This window comes from Rattus norvegicus, chromosome 7 (assembly GCF_021556685.1).
Source record: "Rattus norvegicus strain SHRSP/BbbUtx chromosome 7, alternate assembly SHRSP_T2T, whole genome shotgun sequence".
NCBI lineage: Eukaryota > Metazoa > Chordata > Mammalia > Rodentia > Muridae > Rattus > Rattus norvegicus.
The window spans coordinates 30,974,976-30,993,753 of NC_141540.1; the positions used below are offsets into that span (position 1 = coordinate 30,974,976).

At 44.6% G+C, this 18,778-nt stretch overlaps 1 protein-coding gene across 5 annotated transcripts in view; it reads right to left on the reverse strand.

The window, feature by feature from the left end:
• Stab2 (stabilin 2) overlaps positions 1-18,778 on the reverse strand; it is a 182,370-nt gene that overhangs the window by 47,338 nt on the left and 116,254 nt on the right. For all 5 annotated transcript variants that reach the window (XM_087555923.1, XM_087555924.1, XM_087555922.1 and 2 more), the window contains 8 exon segments: positions 18,086-18,184; positions 17,891-17,998; positions 16,364-16,495; positions 9,930-10,058; positions 8,330-8,386; positions 6,361-6,453; positions 4,739-4,934; positions 1,759-1,854 (listed from right to left, as the gene is read on the reverse strand). In XM_087555923.1, coding sequence (XP_087412049.1) covers positions 1,759-1,854; positions 4,739-4,934; positions 6,361-6,453; positions 8,330-8,386; positions 9,930-10,058; positions 16,364-16,495; positions 17,891-17,998; positions 18,086-18,184 — 910 coding nt within the window.

Below are 18,778 nucleotides of genomic sequence, written 5' to 3' on the forward strand. Positions count from 1 at the left end.
ACGAGGGAAGGTAAAGAGCTTCCATCCGAGCATGTCCATCACGAGGCTTCTGGTGGCAGGGTGCAGAGGGAAGACACAGGCTCCAGAGACGAGGATGAGTAGAATACTTAGAGGTGTTGGTGAAGGGGGACGTTAAGGAGCAAAGGGTGGTTTCTAGGCTGAGTGGTCTAGATGTGCTCCTCCATGACTGACTACCATCCGTGCTGCTGCCTGAGTCATGGCCTGGGCACCACCCCCGGCATCTCCTGCTTCCCCCAGTCTCTGCTTCCTTTGACACCTAAGAGCCTCCGTTGTGCACACCGATGCTGCCTCTAATGTAGGAATTACGCTAATTGTTGCTGTAGCTTCCGGGTGGCTCCCCTGACCCTTTAACTGAAGTTGGTTTTTCATGCACTGTGCTCTTAGAAGCATGAAGGGACAGTGAGGAGTAAAGCACTGGATTTACTCGGGGTGTCCTCCTGCTTGTGTGACCCCACCTCCACCGCTCTGCGGCCCTCTTCCAGACTGACTTAATCCTGGTTCTGCCCCCCAGCACCTGACACCTGCCTTGGGATGTGCTTTGGTCTGGGATCCCTCAGACTCCCCATTTTGGTGTTTTTTTGTTTGTTTTTGTTTTTGTTTTTCCTTCTCCTGGATTTAGCATTCCTCTGGAGAGGCAGGTAACAACAGTCCCTCGGACAAACCGCATCATCCGAGCCCTCAGAAAGCTGGTGACCTTTTTTCCAGTTCTTGCCTCAGAAGGGGACAATAAGGTCTCTGAGGCCATTCTCTCCATGCTGGTGCCTGACCGATTTCCCTTAAATACACATAAGGTATTGTGACAACCATGTTTAACACCCTTCCATGGCTCTCTACAAGCCAATGTGTCTGCCTTTCAGAGATCTGGCTCTTGTCTGCCCCTCTAGCTTGTCATTCAGGTTGCCTCTTTGCCTCTGTTCTCACTCCCTTCAATCCACTGGATCTCTAATGCACGTAGATTTCCCTTGTCTTTGAAGCTATCGCTTTCTTCTCGCCATTGTCCCCCACACCCGCCAAGTACAAGTAGAAACATCAATGGAATGTTAGACTGGAGCAAAGGAGCTCTCTCTGCACCAGACCCCCCAGTTGGGAGAGTAATACATTGCTGTTGACCCACTTGGCAACGGGCAGCAAGACCCTTCCCAAGAACACTTGCTCCTAAGTCAGACACACCCCTCAGATTTGAACACACAAATCGACAACTTCGGGAAGAGGTATATGGCTTATGCTCACTGTGACCTTGTCTATGACAGCAGAAAACTGGTTTTAGAAAGTGCAATTACAGAGAGGCTACAACTTAGGGTCAGATGGCTTGCCTAGCTGTCATGCACGAGGCAGCCATTCAGCCACCAGCACCGCATCAAACAAGCACAATACAGTTTGGTGTATAATAACATATTAATGGCGTTTATCTAGACACATTCACATGAAGGAAAAGTGCCCATTGTTTCCTGTTAAGTGAGAAAGAAAGTTATAGAATACACAGCCCGGCCCCTGATACATACTATTCTATACTAAGTCACACTGAATATTACTAGTAGGGTTTTTCTAGCATTAGGTACATGAGTAACTTGATTTTTTTTTCTTGTGCTTTCCCTTATTTTGCAAACTTTTCACAGCAGGGAGGCATGTTCCTCACCAGGAGAAGCACTCACGGCATAATTTCTACTATAGGAAGGAAAACATCGTGTCTTCTGAGAAGCTGGGCTAAGGACGCGGACAGATATGAAGAGTGCTTACCCATGTCACACTTCACTCCTCGCCAGCCGACGTCACAGTCACAGGAGCCGTCTCCCAAGGGTCCTTGGCTACATCTCCCATGGACACAAGAGCATGCTAAGCAGAAAAACATTTGCAAATGACCAGATTCTGACTCACATTGAACATTTCCTTTACCACTTACTGAGCACAGCTCTCTGCATCCCAGTCTCTGACCAGGGTCTCTCCTGTGGACCCGGAGTCACAGGATGAAGGGATGTAGGTAACCGGGTGCAAAGGGTCCTATCTCAACAAAACAGTTCATGCCACAGTTCTGAGACTTATAGAAGAAGAAGAAGAGGAAGAGGAAGAAGAAGAGGAGGAGGAGGAGGAGGAGGAGGAGGAGGAGGAGGAGGAGGAGGAGGAGGAAGAAGAAGAAGAAGAAGAAGAAGAAGAAGAAGAAGAAGAAGAAGAAGAAGAAGAAGAAGAAGAAGAAGAAGAAGGGTGTTCAAAAGATACCCATGTGGCTGGGCATGGTGGTGCATACGTGCAATCCCAGGAGTTAGCAGATAGAGACAGGCAGATACCTGAGATCAAAGCCAAACTGGTAGAAGGAGTGAGATCCAGGCAGCCAGGGTTAATAGTGAGGCTGTCTCAAAATAAATGTCTATTTGACATCAGGTTTGTAGAAACCTGTTTGCTCTGCCTTCCCCAAAGATACAGAACTAATGATCCTTTCACTTTACAGCAGGTCCCCGAATCTCCTTAAGAACTTGATGAAAACTGAGGAGGACTTTTTTTTTTTTTTTACCTTAAATTGAGTCGTGGCTTATGGATATCGTCATGTAAAAATTTAAGTTTCACATGTAAGGCATAGCGACATTCTTGTAAATCAGATGGCATGCACAAAACGTTAAGGGACACTGTGTTATCAAGCATGTAGTTCAATAAACATGAAACTAAAAAAGGAATTCAATGAGAATATGAAAAGGCTTTAGGAAAATCTATTACGTTGTAAGCAAGTTAAACAGTACTGTTAAAAACAAGGACTGTGGGCAGTCCTTGGCCATGGCTATTAAACAAAACCTCCGTGCCAGGTCTGAGGTACCTCCTTGTGAGCTGGTGGTCAGGAGGTCCCAAAGTCTCCCAGAACTATGTAGGTTCTTGTCATCCCAGGCGAGATACAAACATTAGTGCAATACAAATACTGGTACAGGGGAGCTCCTAGCTGGTTAAAGTGCTGAGAACAAGAATCTGCTGAGTGCTCAGCCCCGAGCATCACACCTTGTGATGGTGCGAATGAGAATGGCTCCCATAGGCTCCCGTATTTGAATGCTTGGTCCCCAGTTGGTGGAACTGTTTGGGAAGGATGAGGAGGTGTGGCCTTGTTGGAGGCGTGTCACTGGGGGTGGGCTTGGGGGTTTCCTTATAAGTTGTCGTAGCCATGGTGCTTTGTTACAGCAGTAGGGAAGTAGTTAAGATGCCCCGCCAAGGCTCAGGGAGCACTGTGGGAAAGGGAGAGAACGTAAGGCTGGAGGGTGGTAGGAGCGCTGTAAAGCACTGTCTCTGGATACGATGAGGTCGTTTTACACCTATGAACTCAAATCGGGACTATTATAGATCATGGTCCAGTCACTGCTACCAGCCCAAGACCTGCTTGACACTGAGCTCATCAACATGCCATGGATGGGGGAGGAGTTCATAAAGCCCCGCCCCTCCCAAGAAAGCTCTAGGCAGTTAAAGGTTACTGGTGGGTGGGGAGGGAGAATCATGTTCAGCAGTGTAGCCATTGGCACATTATCCTTGCTCAGGTATAACCACTGACTCATGCACTCAACCCCGACTAAAGACGGTTCATAAAAAAATGGATAAGAAAATAGGGGGTGGACTTGGGGACGGGGAGGGGTTCAGTGGGAGGGGGAGGGGAGTCGAGGAGGATAGTGGTGGGAAGCTTGATGAAAGAACATTATAGGTATGTGTTTATGAAACTCTAAAAGAAAAAAAAAACGAACGAACGAACAAATAAATGAGAACTTGGCAAAAGCTACAAATGTCAGTGCTCACAAAAGCGTTCGGCTTTGGGCCTGGGAGATCCTAGCTCTGGCATAAACAGAAGCAAGTCTTCCAAACAACACAGAAAAACAAATGAACGCTCAATGCTATTTCCGTGATAATTTCAGCAACTGCGATGTGTTAGCTTTGTGTGGCTCACTGGCTGGCGGGAAAGCAGTGGAGGCCGAGTTGATGGTTTTGGGACCAGGGGATGGAGGATCTGCTTTCTAATCGCAGCACCAAGCTCTCGAAGGCTTTCCTGGGGACACGGAGGCAGAAGGAAGGCCGTGCCTCAAACCGATTGAACACCAAACCACATCGCTCACTGATGGTGGATCAAGGAATGACCTTAAAGAGGACAGTTTGACTCAAGAGCCAGGCTTTGGGGTCAAGAAAGATATGGATTCAGACCGAAGTCTGTTTCTCCTGACCTTGGGGGACCTCATTCATGTTCCCGGCCTTAGCATCCATATTTTGGACACAACAGTGCCAGAGTAGGTTTAGTTCCAGACTAAATGGGTCCTGAGGACAGATCTGTTTTCCCCCAGCGACTACGGCAGAAGGTACAACGGACGTTTGCTCATGGTGATTAGTACCTACAGGCTGATTGAGAGGGAGTTGGGCTGGAGTCAGCAAAGACATTGGGAGTGGGTGGGGACATCCGGGTCAATGACAGGAAAAGAGTACTACTCTATACAAGGACAATAACAGGCTTAAAAAAAAAAAAAAAAAAAAAAACAGAGCAAAAAAACCAAGAAATCAGCGATTCTCTCTGCAGTCCAGGATGGTCTCAGACTCCGGGAAATCTTACATCTCAGCCTCCTGAATGCTGGGAGGACTCTAACTGGCTCCCAGAGAGGCTTATACTTTCTAATAACAATGGTGGGTGGATCCCTGCCCCCAGGAGAGAGGTTGGGAGGGTTGAGGGCGGGGGGGGGGGGGGGGGGGGCTGGGCAGGGGCTATGCTCACCTTGGTCGCAGTGGATACCATACTTCCCCTCAGTGCAGGTTTCACAGGCTGTCCCATTGAAGCCCAGCCCGCACTGGCACGTGCCAGTGCCATTCACGCCATCCAGACAGAAGCCGTTCCCAGAGCACACATTCTGACCTCTCCCGGGGCAGGCTTGGCATTGTGGGCCAAAGAAGCCAGCACAGCAGGCTCTTGTCTGAAACAAGACAGAGCGTGGGGGTTCACGTTTATCTTGTCCTTTGGGGACTCCTGCGACTCCCGTGTGAGTCCTCCTGTTTGTAAGGGACAGGGGATAGAGTTCTCTGCGGATGGAGAGAAGCTCAACACTTTCCCAGGTCACACTAGTCAGCCCTGCAGGCAGCCAAGAGAGACCATCAAAGGACAAGACATGAATACTAAGTAGATAGAGGAGGCAGGAGGGAGGAAGCAGAGGAAGCCTGTCTGGCGATGCCACTGCGCATGCCTGTGATCCTCATCCTCAGGAGGGTGGCCACTGTGAGGGCAGCTTGGGCCAGCTTGACCTACTTTATTATGATTATTAGTGTGGTTGTTGTTTTCATTGTTATCAGTGTTACTGCTGTTGTAACGGGGTCTTATTTAGCTGATGCTGGTCTTGAACATCTGATTATCTACTTCCTGAGCATTGGCGTTGTGCTATAGGCTGGCGCTCCTGACAGGAATATTCAAGGAGTAGCACAGGTGATGATGGAGGGGTGGAAGGACCAACAGGCCTCAAGCACCCCCAAACCGGCCCTCCTCCTGGATGTTGTTTCATCTCTGGAAGAAGCAGATGCTTTGGCATTTTATGGGAACTTCCTGTAGTTCAGGGAAGCCCCTAAGAGGTCTGTTTGGCTTTGTCTGATCTCACTGTTTTTTTATTTTTTATTTTTCTTTTATTTTAAAGATTTATTACGTATATAGCATTCTGCCTGGATGTATGCCTGCAGGCCAGAAGAGGGCACCAGATCTCATTGTAGATGGTTGTGAGCCACCATGCGGTTGCTGGGAATTGAACTCAGGACCTCTGGAAAAGCAGTCAGTGTTCTTACCTTCTGAGCCATCTCTCCAGCCCCCCGACTTTATTCTTAAGTGCATTAAAACATAAAACTCTCTCCAGTCCCAAGCTCTGCAAGCCCAACCCCTTAGAAGAAGAAATCTCATCCTCTGGGGAAGAAGCAGAACTAAGTTATAAGGAAATCTCCAGAAATTTCCCAAGTGACGTTCAGAGATCCTGGATATTGCTGTTCCGTTTTCTGAATGAGCACGTGCCCCTTGCCTTCTCTTGGTGACCACTTCCTTTGTGTCCTGTTTACATATAATTAACTAAGTAATGTAGTTAAGTTTAATCGCCCGTGCATGCCTGTGTTGTGGGAACAGGGGTTCCCTCTTCACCTTCCACAGCCTCAGTCTGATCCTCACTCAGTCGAGCACTTTGGTTTTTACCCATTTTCTGATGTTCAGGCTTTTGGCATTTTCCTGTAACCAGTACTACTGTGGACAGTAACATTGTTTCTGCAGGGCAGATGTCGGGAAGAACACACTGCCACAGCTTCGTGGGAGGCTAATGTGCGGCTGACTGTGCCCACCTGCCCGAGTACTCAGAATGGCTGGCCCATACTCACAATGATGGTTCTCACACACTGTGGCTGGCACCCGATGAATACGGATCTCTTCCCCATGAAGTAGATGGAATAGATGCATTTCCTCGTCTCTCTCTGTGAAAGTGTAAGGGTTCTGTCATCCCTTCAGTCAGGAAGGAGGTTTCCCAGCTTCCATCAGTGAGGAAGCAGGTGACCTTTTTTCCCCTAACACATTCTGGAAAGGGAGGGGTGTGGCTTCTTGGTGCTACTCCATGAGGAAGAATGCAAGCAAGACCCCACAATGCTGGGCTCTGCAGGCCCAGCAGAAACCCCAAAGTCAGACTGGAAAGTAGCGCTCTCTAAGCAGGACGTTTCTCTAGAAGACTAAATCAATTTTAGAAGAATGGAAAGAATGAGCCAGCTAGAAATATTCTTGCTGCCCTGTGTATTCATTAAACTTAAGCTTTAATTTATTGATTTATAGTCTCCCAAATCTGAGAAAGAATTGTTTGCTCATAACAATTTATAATATACAACATCAATTAAAACCCAAAACCCAAGAGAGAGAGATTACATAGTTACCTCTTATCAAGGATTTTGTCACTGTGCTGTGGAAACAGTGTTTATTGTTTGTAACGGGCGCTAACAGAAGTGACTTTTGTACAAAATCAAACTATAAGAAACAGATTGGAATTGATTTAAAACGTGTCTACTATTTTATGTTTATCTGTTTCTTTGAGGAGGTCAGTTGTGACTTCAATTATAAAAGGAAACCAGGCAGGTGGAGTGTTTCAGGCTGGGTCATGGGGACTGTCTTCTGGGATAGACTATTTTGCTGCTGTCCTTAACTGGCTCGTACAAAAGATGCAGAAAGTGAAAAATACTTTCGTGCATTACATGTTGGTTTCTGGGCCCATTTATATTTTCATTATTAATTTTTAATACTTACTTACATTTCTAATATTATTAATATTAATTATCAGTAACATTAATTAGACTCATATACTAATCATACAACAAATGAACTGACTATAATAAATTAATCAACAATACAATAAATAATAAAAATAATATTAATAGTTTGATTATTAACTATTATTTCTATTTTAGTTAATAATCTAAATGGATTAGATTGAATTTTAATCTAACTTAATTATTAGAATTATTAATTAATTATTAGAATTCCCCTTAGTCCCTCAAAGGCTGCATTTAAGACTGCATACCAATGGAGAGAAGGGCCATCAAAATGTTTTCTCTGGGGGTTGGGAATTTAGCTCAGTGGTAGAGCGCTTGCCTAGCAAGTTCAGGGCCCTGGGTTCGGTCCTCAGCTCCGGGAAAAAAAAATGTTTTCTCTGGGCAGGACACAGCTGCTGCTATCATGACCTTACAGTATTGGTGGATGCTTGACAAGATTGGGCCTGTCAGTCAAGGATAGGGGAGGAACCTGTGGGGTGCCACCCCTCCCAAGGAAACTACTGATAGATGGGGTAAGGAGTCTCTGTCTTCAGTTGTATCTGATCCTACCAGGCTCTGGGAATAGTCCCACATCCATGGCCACATTAACATCCCTGGTTAAACTCAGTGGGACACAAAGCAAAAGATGCGAGTGGGGGAAGGGACTTCTCTGTGTGGGTTGATGTGGGTGGGAATGAGTTTAATTAGATTTTTTTAAAAATATATTTGTATGGAACTGCCAAAGAATAAATTTCATTGACAAAAAAAAAATGGAGTGAAATTTAAAATAAAGCAAATAGGAAGCATGCAGAGTGCAGGCAAACTACTCCCCTGCTTGGCTTGCTTCTTGGCTGTGGATGTGAGGCCCAGCAGCCTCAAATTCCTGGGACTTTTCTTAAAAAAGAAAAAGAAAAAGATGCACACTGTCGCAATGCACACAAATCTAGAATTAAAGCGAGGGAGGGAAGGAGGGCAGAAAGAAGTGCTCTCCGATTTGGACTCTCTTTTACCCAGATGCAGTTCTTGTTTTTTTAAACCCAAACAGTTAAGTACTTACAAGTGGTTTTGTCTCGAGTGGGCAGGGGGCTTGCTGGGAACACTTTCCACACTCCCCCTTGGTAAAAAGGGTAGAGACAAAGAAGACATGTTCCAATTATTAATTTCAGTGCAAAACGAGGTCACAAATAAGAGGTTGGAGACACAGGCTTCACAGAGCAGAGCTGAAACGCAAGGCAAGACCTCCTAAACCCTCTCTGAGCCTCACTCTTGGCTCCAGGTCTTGCCTATTTGAACACTGCTTTCTCTCACAATTGTCCTCAGAACATAATAATGTTTTAGAACACAGGAGGCATCACTCATTTCAATATGAACTCTTTAGCACTAATTTATTGATGCGCTGGAACCGTTGCTCAGTGAACTGGGTCAGACACAGACACAATGAGTCACACACAGTGCCTGCCTTCATGAGACATGGTGTGGCTGAGGGCTGCAGCTCTGGGACACTCCATTGAAATAACACGTACAAAGCACAGAAGATAGAACTGCAGAAACTTCCGAGTATCGTCTTCTAGATTAGAAGGTCTGGCTATCGGGACCTACTTGACAGTATTGTACCACTGTCATGAGCGCTGTATCTAGGGCCAGACTGCCCAGATTTGAGACCCTTCTCTGCTACTGGGTAAGTAAACCTCTGAGGCTCATTTTATCGTCTGAAAATTGGAGACAGTCAAAGTCCACCTTTTAGGGTGTTGAGAGGATCATATGGGTTAATCCACGTAAAATGTTGTAATGAAGGACGCCATGTAACAAGTGCCTAATACATATCAGCAGTGTTACTCTTATTAAAGGATACCACAACTGTCTCACAGCCTGCAGGGACGAGCTCGCACTACTGCCTGGGTAGGTCTCACACTGAATTCACACTGAGTTCTATACGCCTCTTCTGGTTGACCAGCCTTAACCAATATCTACCACAGGTAAACCATGGCTATCTCCCTGGTGTGGCTTCCCTTTACAAAGGAGTCAGGGCCTCAGAATCCTGCTCACTGTGGTCATCCAACCAACCTTTATACCAGGCATGCTAGGTCTAAGCCATCCCATTAGATGACGAGCCTGCCGACTCCAGGCTTGTGTCTGGCTCACCTTTGTAATCTACAGCCTTGTGTTCTTTTTGGTGCATTCGAGATGTTCACTATGTAGTATCTTTCTCAGTACACAGGATTGAACCTAGAGCCTCATGTAGACCACCTGAGTGCCTTACTTCCAAGACACAACCCCAGTCCCAACGAATGAGGAAGCTTTGAACTAAACTGAGATAATCTAGTAGAAAATGATTAGGTTTAAAATTACTATTGTTATTTAAACATTTTTAATCGTGTGTGTGTGTGTGTGTGTGTGTGTGTGTGTCTGTGTGTGTGTGTGTGTGTGAGTACATATGTGTCTGGAGAGATAGCTCAGCTGTTAAGAGCCCTGGCTGGTCTTCCAGGGGACCTGAGTTCAATTCCCAGCAACCACATGACAGCTTGCAACTGTCCATAACTCCAGTTCCAGGGGGTCAGATGCCTTCACACAGGCATACATGCAGTTAAAACAGAAATGCACATAAAAACAAAGACCCATCCCCCTCTATCCTCCTCACCGGCCCCGATGTAACTTACTCTCACAATAATGGTGTCATTATTGTCACATCTGTTCTTCTGAATTTCCAGAACTTTCTCCAGACCATGGATCACTCCTTTGTCAGTGGCCACATTGGTGTAGTTTATTGGAGCTTCATTTACATACAGCTGTGAGCAAGAGAGTCAGACATGGTTTTATTATGGTTATATTAAAGAAAATGTAGAAGACGGGTAATGGAGGCGCCCGTAGGACAACAGTCTAGAAGATAATCCAGTTTGGCTGGAAAGTAGCACAATGTAGTTGACAGAGCTCGGGCTTGGAAGACGAGAGTCTGAATTGTAGTCCTGAATCTGGTACCACGAAGCCGTGTGACACTGGGTCAATTGCTTTCCTGAACCTTGACATTTCTTTATGTAAAAGGAAAATGTTCTGAATTATCTCTAGGGTATTATCCATCTCTCAAATCAACTGATTTATGTTTGCTTAAAAATTATTTCCTAGGGTCTGGAGAGATGGCTCAGTCTGCTCTTCCAGGGATCCTGAGTTCAATTCCCAGCAACCACATGGTGGCTCACAACCATCTCTAATGGGATCTGATGCCCTCTTCTGGTGTGTCTGAAGACAGCAACAGTGTAGTCATATGAGTTAAATAAATAAGTAAATAAATAAATCTTTAAAAAAAAATTACTTCCTTAAGGGCTGGAGAGGCGGCTCGGCAGTCAAGAGCACTAGCTGCTCTTCCAAAGGGTCTGGGTTCAATTCCCAGCACCTACATGGCAGTTTACAACTGTTTATACTTCAGTTCCAGGGGATCTGACACTGTCAAATAAACATACATGGAGACAGAATGTCAATGTACATAAAATTAAGAAAAATTACTGCAAGCTGGCTTTCTGGACATGCTTGTCTATGCTGTGGTCTGGTGGTCCACAAGGTATGGATGTTTCCCCTAAGTCACAGAGAATGCAGTGCACCCTTTCGGTACATCTCTAACTGGCAACTAATCGGCCAGCAACTCTAGACTAAATGACAGTGATCATGGACGGGGACTTGTTCTATGGAGTGTACAATGTGTCAGTCTGCAATGAGGACTTGAAACTCTTAAGACAACATCAAGCAGCACCATCGATACGTCTTACTGTTCAAATTGCTACTGAACACCATTGTCTCTCATGAGTGGCTGGCAGTGAAGTGGTCTTCTGTTTGGATGCTGAGGTGAGGACCGAGATCTGCATGGCTGTTTCAAGGTCGACGGACATTGGGAACATCACGAGGAAAACTCGTTTAGTCTCAAATGGTGATTATAGCACGAGTTTCCAGAATTCCAAGATGCTGAGCTATTTTTGAATACCCTGACAGCAGAACATTGGATGCGTTCCTATTTAGTTTGGCATGTAAAGAGTCTGAATCATCCCCATCGTGAGATGTAGCTAGAGAATTAAGGGGTTGCATTGAGAATGTGATAGAGACACACCTACTCAATTAGACAGCATTCTCCCCCTACGTCCATTTCAACAAAGAGAGTGAAACCAAAGCGTCCATTGTCTCTATTTTTGCTCTAAATCAGGAAATTTCTGGGCTAATAGAGAATGAACCACAGTACTGAAAATAACTCAACCCACAGCATCTGAATATTCATCTCTACCTGAGGGAACAAAGAAGATAACTAAAAATAACAAGAAAAGGAGAGCTTTCTATCAATAAGACAATTTCTATTCCAGGAAAAAAATGATTTAAAAGGAAAACGTATTTAGGGAAATTCTGAACACTGATATGGGATCAGAGAAAAATGTTTGGAATTAAATTAGTCTCCAAGTAATGAAGAAAGTAAAGGATCCCTCAAAAAAAATCTCTAGCTAGACTTTTTATTTTACATAAAAGGTTTTTAGAGTTTACATAAAAAATTACTTAGTGCAATGATGGCATCAGTGAAGAAAATTTAAAGGATCAATTATTAATTCTAAGTCTAAGATTGTACAATCAAGTTCTCACAATATAGTGTGCTTATATTCTTTGGCTGCCCTGTCCCCGTCACTTCCTAGAGCAGTAGTTGAGAGCTTTACATTTCAACCCATAGGTACTGAGAGAGAGAGAGAGAGAGAGAGAGAGAGAGAGAGAGAGAGAGAGAGGCTTAGAGTGTGGGTTTTTGAAACTTTAAAACTCATCCCCAGTGACACACCTCCTCCAACAAGGCCACACCTCCTCCAACAAGGCCACACCTCCTCCAACAAGGCCACACCTCCTAATCCTTTCCAAACAGTACCACTAACTGGGGACCAAGCATTCAAACACGATCCTATGGAGGACATTCTGATTCAAATCACTACATTCCTCTCCATGACCCTCATAGTCCTACAGCCATATCATAATGCAAAATGCATTCAGTCCAACTTCCAAAGTCTGTAGACCATTTAAAAGTCAAAAGTCCAATGTCGCTTCTGGGATCTATAGCACCATATAAAAGCAAAAAGAAAAAGCAAATCATATACTTCCAACGTAAAATGGCTCAGAATATACATTACCATTCCAAAAGGGAGGAAGGGGAGCATAGTGAGGAAATACTGGACCAAAGCAAGACCGAAACCCAGCAGGGAAACTCCAACTTCTGTCTTAGCTAGCTCAGTGACCCACTCTTTCCAATTATGTTGACTGCAACATAGTCTTCTCTCTTGGGTTGGCTCCACACTCTTTCTGCAGCTCTCCTCAGCAGGGCTCTATATCCCTGGCATCTCCAACGTGTTGGGATTTTTAACACAGTTCAGGCTTCACTTCCATAGCTTCAAGCACTGATCTCTCTGGGCCTCTGTCAGGGATTCTACTGTCACATGCCTGGCCTCATCAGCTTTTCCTAACTAAGGAGGAAGATTCCAAAACTCCTTTCTTGTAACTTTCTTGATAAGGTCATTGACGGTTTGTATATGCTTGGCCCAGGGCATGGCACTATTAGGAGGTGTGGCCTTGTTGGAGTAGGTGTGTCACTGTGGGTGTGGGTATAAGACCCTCATCCTAGCTGTCTGGAAGCCAGTCTTTACCTAGAAGCCTTCATTTGAAGATGCAGAACTCCCAGCTCTGTCTGTACCATACCTGCCTGCATGCTGCCATGTTCCTGCCTTGATGATAATGGACTGAACTTCTTAACCTATAAGCCAGCCCCAATTAAATGTTTTCCTTATAAGAGTTGCCTTGGCCATGTTGTCTTCTCACAACAATAAAACCCCTAACTAAGACAGAAGTTGGTACTGGGAGTGGGGTTTTGTTGTGATAGGCCCAACCATACTTTTGTTTGGAAGAATGTAGATTTTGGGACTTTGGATTTGGAAAGCAGCAGAACGTTTTAAGTGGGGTTTGATAGGCTATCCTAGTAGGAATATGGAAGACTTTGTGTTGAGAGTGATCTGAACTGTGCAGATCTGGGCCAAGAGGTTTCAGTGGAGAATAATTTCACTATGTGACCTAGAGAGTGTTTTTGTTGTATTTTGGTGAAAAATATGGCTGCTTTTTGCCCTTGTCTGAAGAGTCTACTTGGGGCAAAGATAAAGTGATTTATATTAATTGCATTGACAAAGAAAGTCTCAAAAAAGCCCAATAGAGACTGTTCTCTGGTCAAGGATCATGAAGAGTATTTTGAACAAGAACAGCAAGCTTAGAATGGAGAAATATAAAATTTATGGTTCAAATAATAATAAAGGAGCACCAGGAAATAAAACAGTGCTGAATTCTATGTTCAAGGATAAAAAGAGATTAAGAGAGTGGTGATCTGAGGGCAGGATCCCATCCAGCTAAGTTTATTGTTTGTGTTTGCAGTTGAACAAAGAATAGTTTGGATTTTTAGTCTGGAATGAACTACAATCCAGAAATGGAGGGCACACTTAGGATCTAGATCTTAAGGCTGGAAGACACATGCCTTTGATCTGGATCTTGAGAAACAGTGGCCATGAAAAGCTTAGACCCAGGTCTAGTTCCCAGGAGACAAAGCCAAGCAAATGACAAGCTTGGGACAGAGCAAATTCCAAGTAGAGTAAAGCTTAAATCCAAGTGTGGTAGTACACACCTTTAATCCCAGCACTCAGGAGACAGAGCTATGTAGATCTCTGAGTTCAATCTACAGAGCAAGTTCCAGGATAGCCAAGCTTAGGCAGTGAGGGAGTTGGAAAACAGAAAGCTGGTAGAAGAATAAGGTTGGGGGTGTTCCAGCCACAGCATGCAGCAGAACTCCAGCTATTTGGCTCTGGCTTTAGCATCAAGAACAGAAAGGACTACTGGGACAATTGATGCTGGTTATCTGGAGCTAAGAAATTAGTGTTAATTAAGAAGAGACCAGTATCACTGAGGTGAAATCTTCTGGGAAGTATTTTCTGAAAGCACAAAAAAAAAAAAAACCCCTGTGTTCTAGAGATAGTCAAGGTTGTACCTTATGATGCTGTACTTGGTAATGTAAGAATCACCCAGGTGGTACTGGTTTTGAAGGTATTAAGGGGTCATGGAGAGCAGCTGAGGCTTGGCACAATGAGGGGCCACGGAAGGCCATTGGTGAAGGTGCAGCCTCAATTGCAGTTAACTGCCCAGGACTGAAGGGGTCATGCAAAGGAGTTGAGGCCTGGAACCATGAAAAGAGCCTATGAGAGGCTATAGATGAAGTTTTAGTTGCAGCAGAGACCCCAATATATTGGATATGTCAGTACCATAGGATGACCACCAAGAACAACCAGAGCCTACAGTGCTACAGAGGGGAGAGCTGGAGATGTGATCCAAGCCTTTTGGAGGAGCCCAGAAGATCATGTGTGTATCCCAGACACTAGAGCAAGAAGCTGTAACATTAATGTTGCCTTGGAGACCCCAAGATGTTTAAGATGCTAGAGCCGTGGGATATCTGCTGAGGAACCTGCTAACATATGGGGCTGTGCACCTAGGGCTTTCCATGGAAATCTCTGGCCCAGCTAGGTATTCAGGTTTGGGTGAGGGGGAGAGAACTCAGGTAGGGGAGGGGGGATGCTTTTGCTCCCCCACTGCTGTTCCTTTCTGCCATTGCCACTTCAGTTGCTCGGGCTGGGCTGAGGCAGCAGGAGACTGACTAGCTGGCAAGGGGTGCAGGAGAGCTTCTGGCAGTGATTTCAGGAGAGCAGATCTCTTCCCCAAGTGGTGGTGTTACAGCTCTTATGACAGAAGCTCTCATATGATGGAATAATTCTTGCACATCTTTAATCCTTTTGAACATAATTCTTAAATACAGTTTTTGGATGGGTCAGTGTCTGACAGCAGGTACTTCCTATTGGTTTGGCCTGAGAACTTGGGAAGACCTCATCTACATATTTGGGGGCATGGTCCTGTTTCCATGACTGATCTGTCTTCAGCCTACAGGACCTGTGGTCACATCCTCACCTGTGGAGGAGGGACTTGGGGCGTTGCCCTATGCGACTGATCTGTCTCAAACCTCTCTACAGGGGGTTGTGTGTGTGTGTGTGTGTGTGTGTGTGTGTGTGTGTGTGTGTGTGTGTTTGGGGGCGGGTTCTGCAGCTACGTGAGAAGGCCCTGATCTCCTGAGAGACCAGGAATGCACCTGCCATCCCTTAGGGTCCCCCAGGAATTTGACCTACCTTAACCAGGAATCAGGGTACCTTTCACAGCCCACTCCCCTACACTAACAGGGAGTGGAATCAGCCCCAGGAAAAGAAGTCTGTTGTAGTCAACAAAAATGAAAAAGGAGTTGGAGATCTGGAGACCACTTTGACATCAGACACAGAGATGCAGAGTTTGGAGTTTGCCCGGCTGGCTTCCTGTCTTGCTCTGGGGATTACAGTTAAGGGACTCAGAAGAGACCTTGAACTTTGGACGTTTAACATTGCATATGAGACTGCTATAGACTAGGGGACTTTGGACGTTGGGCTAAATGTACTTTTTATTATGCTATAGCTAGGTATGTGTTTGAACAAGCCTATGGGGGCCAGGGAGTGGAATGTGATGGTTTGTATATGCTCGCCCTAGGGAGTTCCACTATTAGGAAGTGTGGCCTTGTTTGAGCTGGTGTGTCATGGTGGGCATGGGAATTAGACCCTTATCCTAGCTACCTGGAGGCTAGTCTTCACCTAGCAGCCTTCAGATGAGGATGTAGAACTCTCAGCTCCTCCTGCACCATGCCTGCCTGGATGCTGCCATGCTCCCACCTTGATGATACTGGACTGAACCTCTGAGCCTGTAAGCCGACCCCAATTAAATGTTGTCCTATAAGAGTAGCCTTGGTTATGTTGTCTGTTCACAGCAGAAAAACCCTAACTAAGACACTGGTTCTCTGAAGGCTGATCCCAGGGCAAGTGAGTGGAATATTGACTATATAGTTTATTCACTGCTTTCTGATTCAATGGAAACAACTTTTTCTGGTGGATAAGGCTTACTGGAGGTACTCTTCTGTACAGAAGAGATGAGCGTTGATAGTAATGGAGACACCTGTTCTTGAGTTTTGTTAGAAGGATGTTACCTGGTCATTGCGGAGAAAGAAGGCAAGGAGGTAGGAGAACCCCAGCATGGTCTCTCGGTGCATGCCGTTATGCAAGTCATTCTTCAGGAGCTTTTCCCCCAGGACCACATGGTACCGTAGAATATCTTCCTTCTGCACCACACATACAAGGAAAAGTCAGTCAGTGAACTGGCTACTTGGCTATACCCAGCTCTACTTGCCAGAACCATGGGGTTGCAAAGAAGTGGCTTTCCATGTGCAAGACATCAGGGCACAGAAGAGTCAGGTAATAGGGTGAGTCGTGAATTTCTAGGTCGGATGCTTAAGAACGTCTAGATGGCACAATGAAAGAGGTGAGCAGGTTTTTAAAAATGATTTAAGATTACAACTATTTCAGCCTCAAATATTCAACGCGAGGCGAGCCTTAGCAGTTAGTGCCATGGAGTTACAGATTTTTGGATAGAATAGTTTTAAAAGGATATGAGGGGTGAGAATAGGAAAGTAGCTCCGAGTATTTTAATTACTATGAAAACAAAATACTCCCAAGTAGAAATAAGCATTTAAAAACACTGTCCAAAATACCTGCAATCCTTTACATTGATGCAAAGACTTTTGGAATTAAAGACTTTTTTTTTTTTTTTTTTTGCAGTGGCAAAAGGGGTGTTTTGTGTTTTTTTTTTTTTGTTTTTTGTTTTTTGTTTTTTTGTTTTTTCCTTTCTGGTGTTAGAAATCTACAAACAAATGTACAGTGGTTTCTGCCTACATAAGTGGTTTAGACTATAATTATAAAGGGTTCTTTGATATGCAAATTAGTATTTTCGGTTGATTTCATTTTGTATCCCCAATGAGATATTAAAGCCATTTTTTCTATGTATAAAAGAGAAGACATACTCTAATGAACACTAAGTAAATGTCTTCAGTTTATATTTTTTTGTTAAATATTTTAGTCTCTCTCTCTCTCTCTCTCTCTGGTGTGTGTGTGTGTGTGTGTGTGTGTGTGTGTGTGTGTGTGTTCATGGCAGCTGTGACATGGGAAGGTTTGTGACATGCTTGGATCACTATTAAGTACATAGAGTACATAGAATAGGTTTTTGACAAGAACATGAAATGGCATATGACTGGTGAGTTGAAAATATTGATGACGATTGACAGGCAGCTCAGGAGTTAACTGTGAGTATTACTCTCAGGGAAGCCCTGGCTCAGTTCCTAATATCCATATCAGGTAGCTCGCAACCATCTGGAACTCCAGCTTCAGGGAAATTATAACACCTTTGGATGTAACACCTCTGGCCTCTGAGGGCATTTGTACTCATGTACCAACCCCTCCCCCAACACCATTAAAAACATTTTTTTTTCTGATTTTTTGAAACAAGGTTTCTCTGTATAGCTCTGGCTGTCTGGAAACTAGCTCTGTAGATCAGGCTGGCCTCAAACTCACAGAGATTTGCCTGCCTCTGTCTCCCAAGTGCTGAGATTAAAGGTCTGTGCCCACAGCCCAGCCTAAAATGAATCTTAGAGGATGTTGACTGCTGGGGCTGACACACTTACTAGAGATGTGGCTTTCTTCTCCCTGATATAGTTTTCGATGGCTTCATTGTTTGGCACGAACACAGTATAAGCATCTGCAGACTCGATTGCACTTGCCAGGTTGTAATGCTGCAAAACAAAGACAGGACAGCCAGTCTGGGGTTCCAGTCCCCAGACAGCTTGACAAGATGGTTACACAGAGAACATGGTACTTACAATAATGTAACCTCGGAAAATGGAATAGTCGGGCATCTGCTCCAGACGGGTGAGTAGACTTGGTAAAGAGCCAGTTAGGCCTCTTTGGGGGACCAGCACCTGGCAAAAGAAACCCCAAAACTCTACTTAGGAAATTTTGGAAACATTGCTGTTCACTAGTAACTATAGAAGTTCTGTTGGCTTCTTGGGAAAGCTATAAAAAATCTGAAAACATTTTGATTATTTATAGAACAAGTGATTATTCCAGGATGCAAAGTCTGGAAGGAACTTAGAAATGATAGTTCAATTTTAAGTCTTCCCTTTAATTTGTTCTCCATTTAGAGAAAATTTCATCCTTACAAAAGACTGTATGGATCCCACTAAGGAATCCCTTCTAACTTTTATTAAATTATCCCCTTAATTCTTTGTTTCTTATCCCGAGAACCTTAAGTCTACAATAAGCCAGTGACCTAACTTGCTTGTAAAAATGTTTTGCTTGATAAAAATAAAAAGATAGGGCATTTTAACATATTTAGATCCCCCCTCCCCAGTCCGTGTGTGTGTGTGTGTGTGTGTGTGTGTGTGTGTGTATGTGTGTGTGTGTGTGTGTGTGTGTGTGTGTGTGCGCACGCGCATGCGCGCGCGCTAATACATTGTTCCAGCTATTTGATCCCCTCTTGTTTCTTCCCACTTTTGAATCCAGGCTGACTTTAA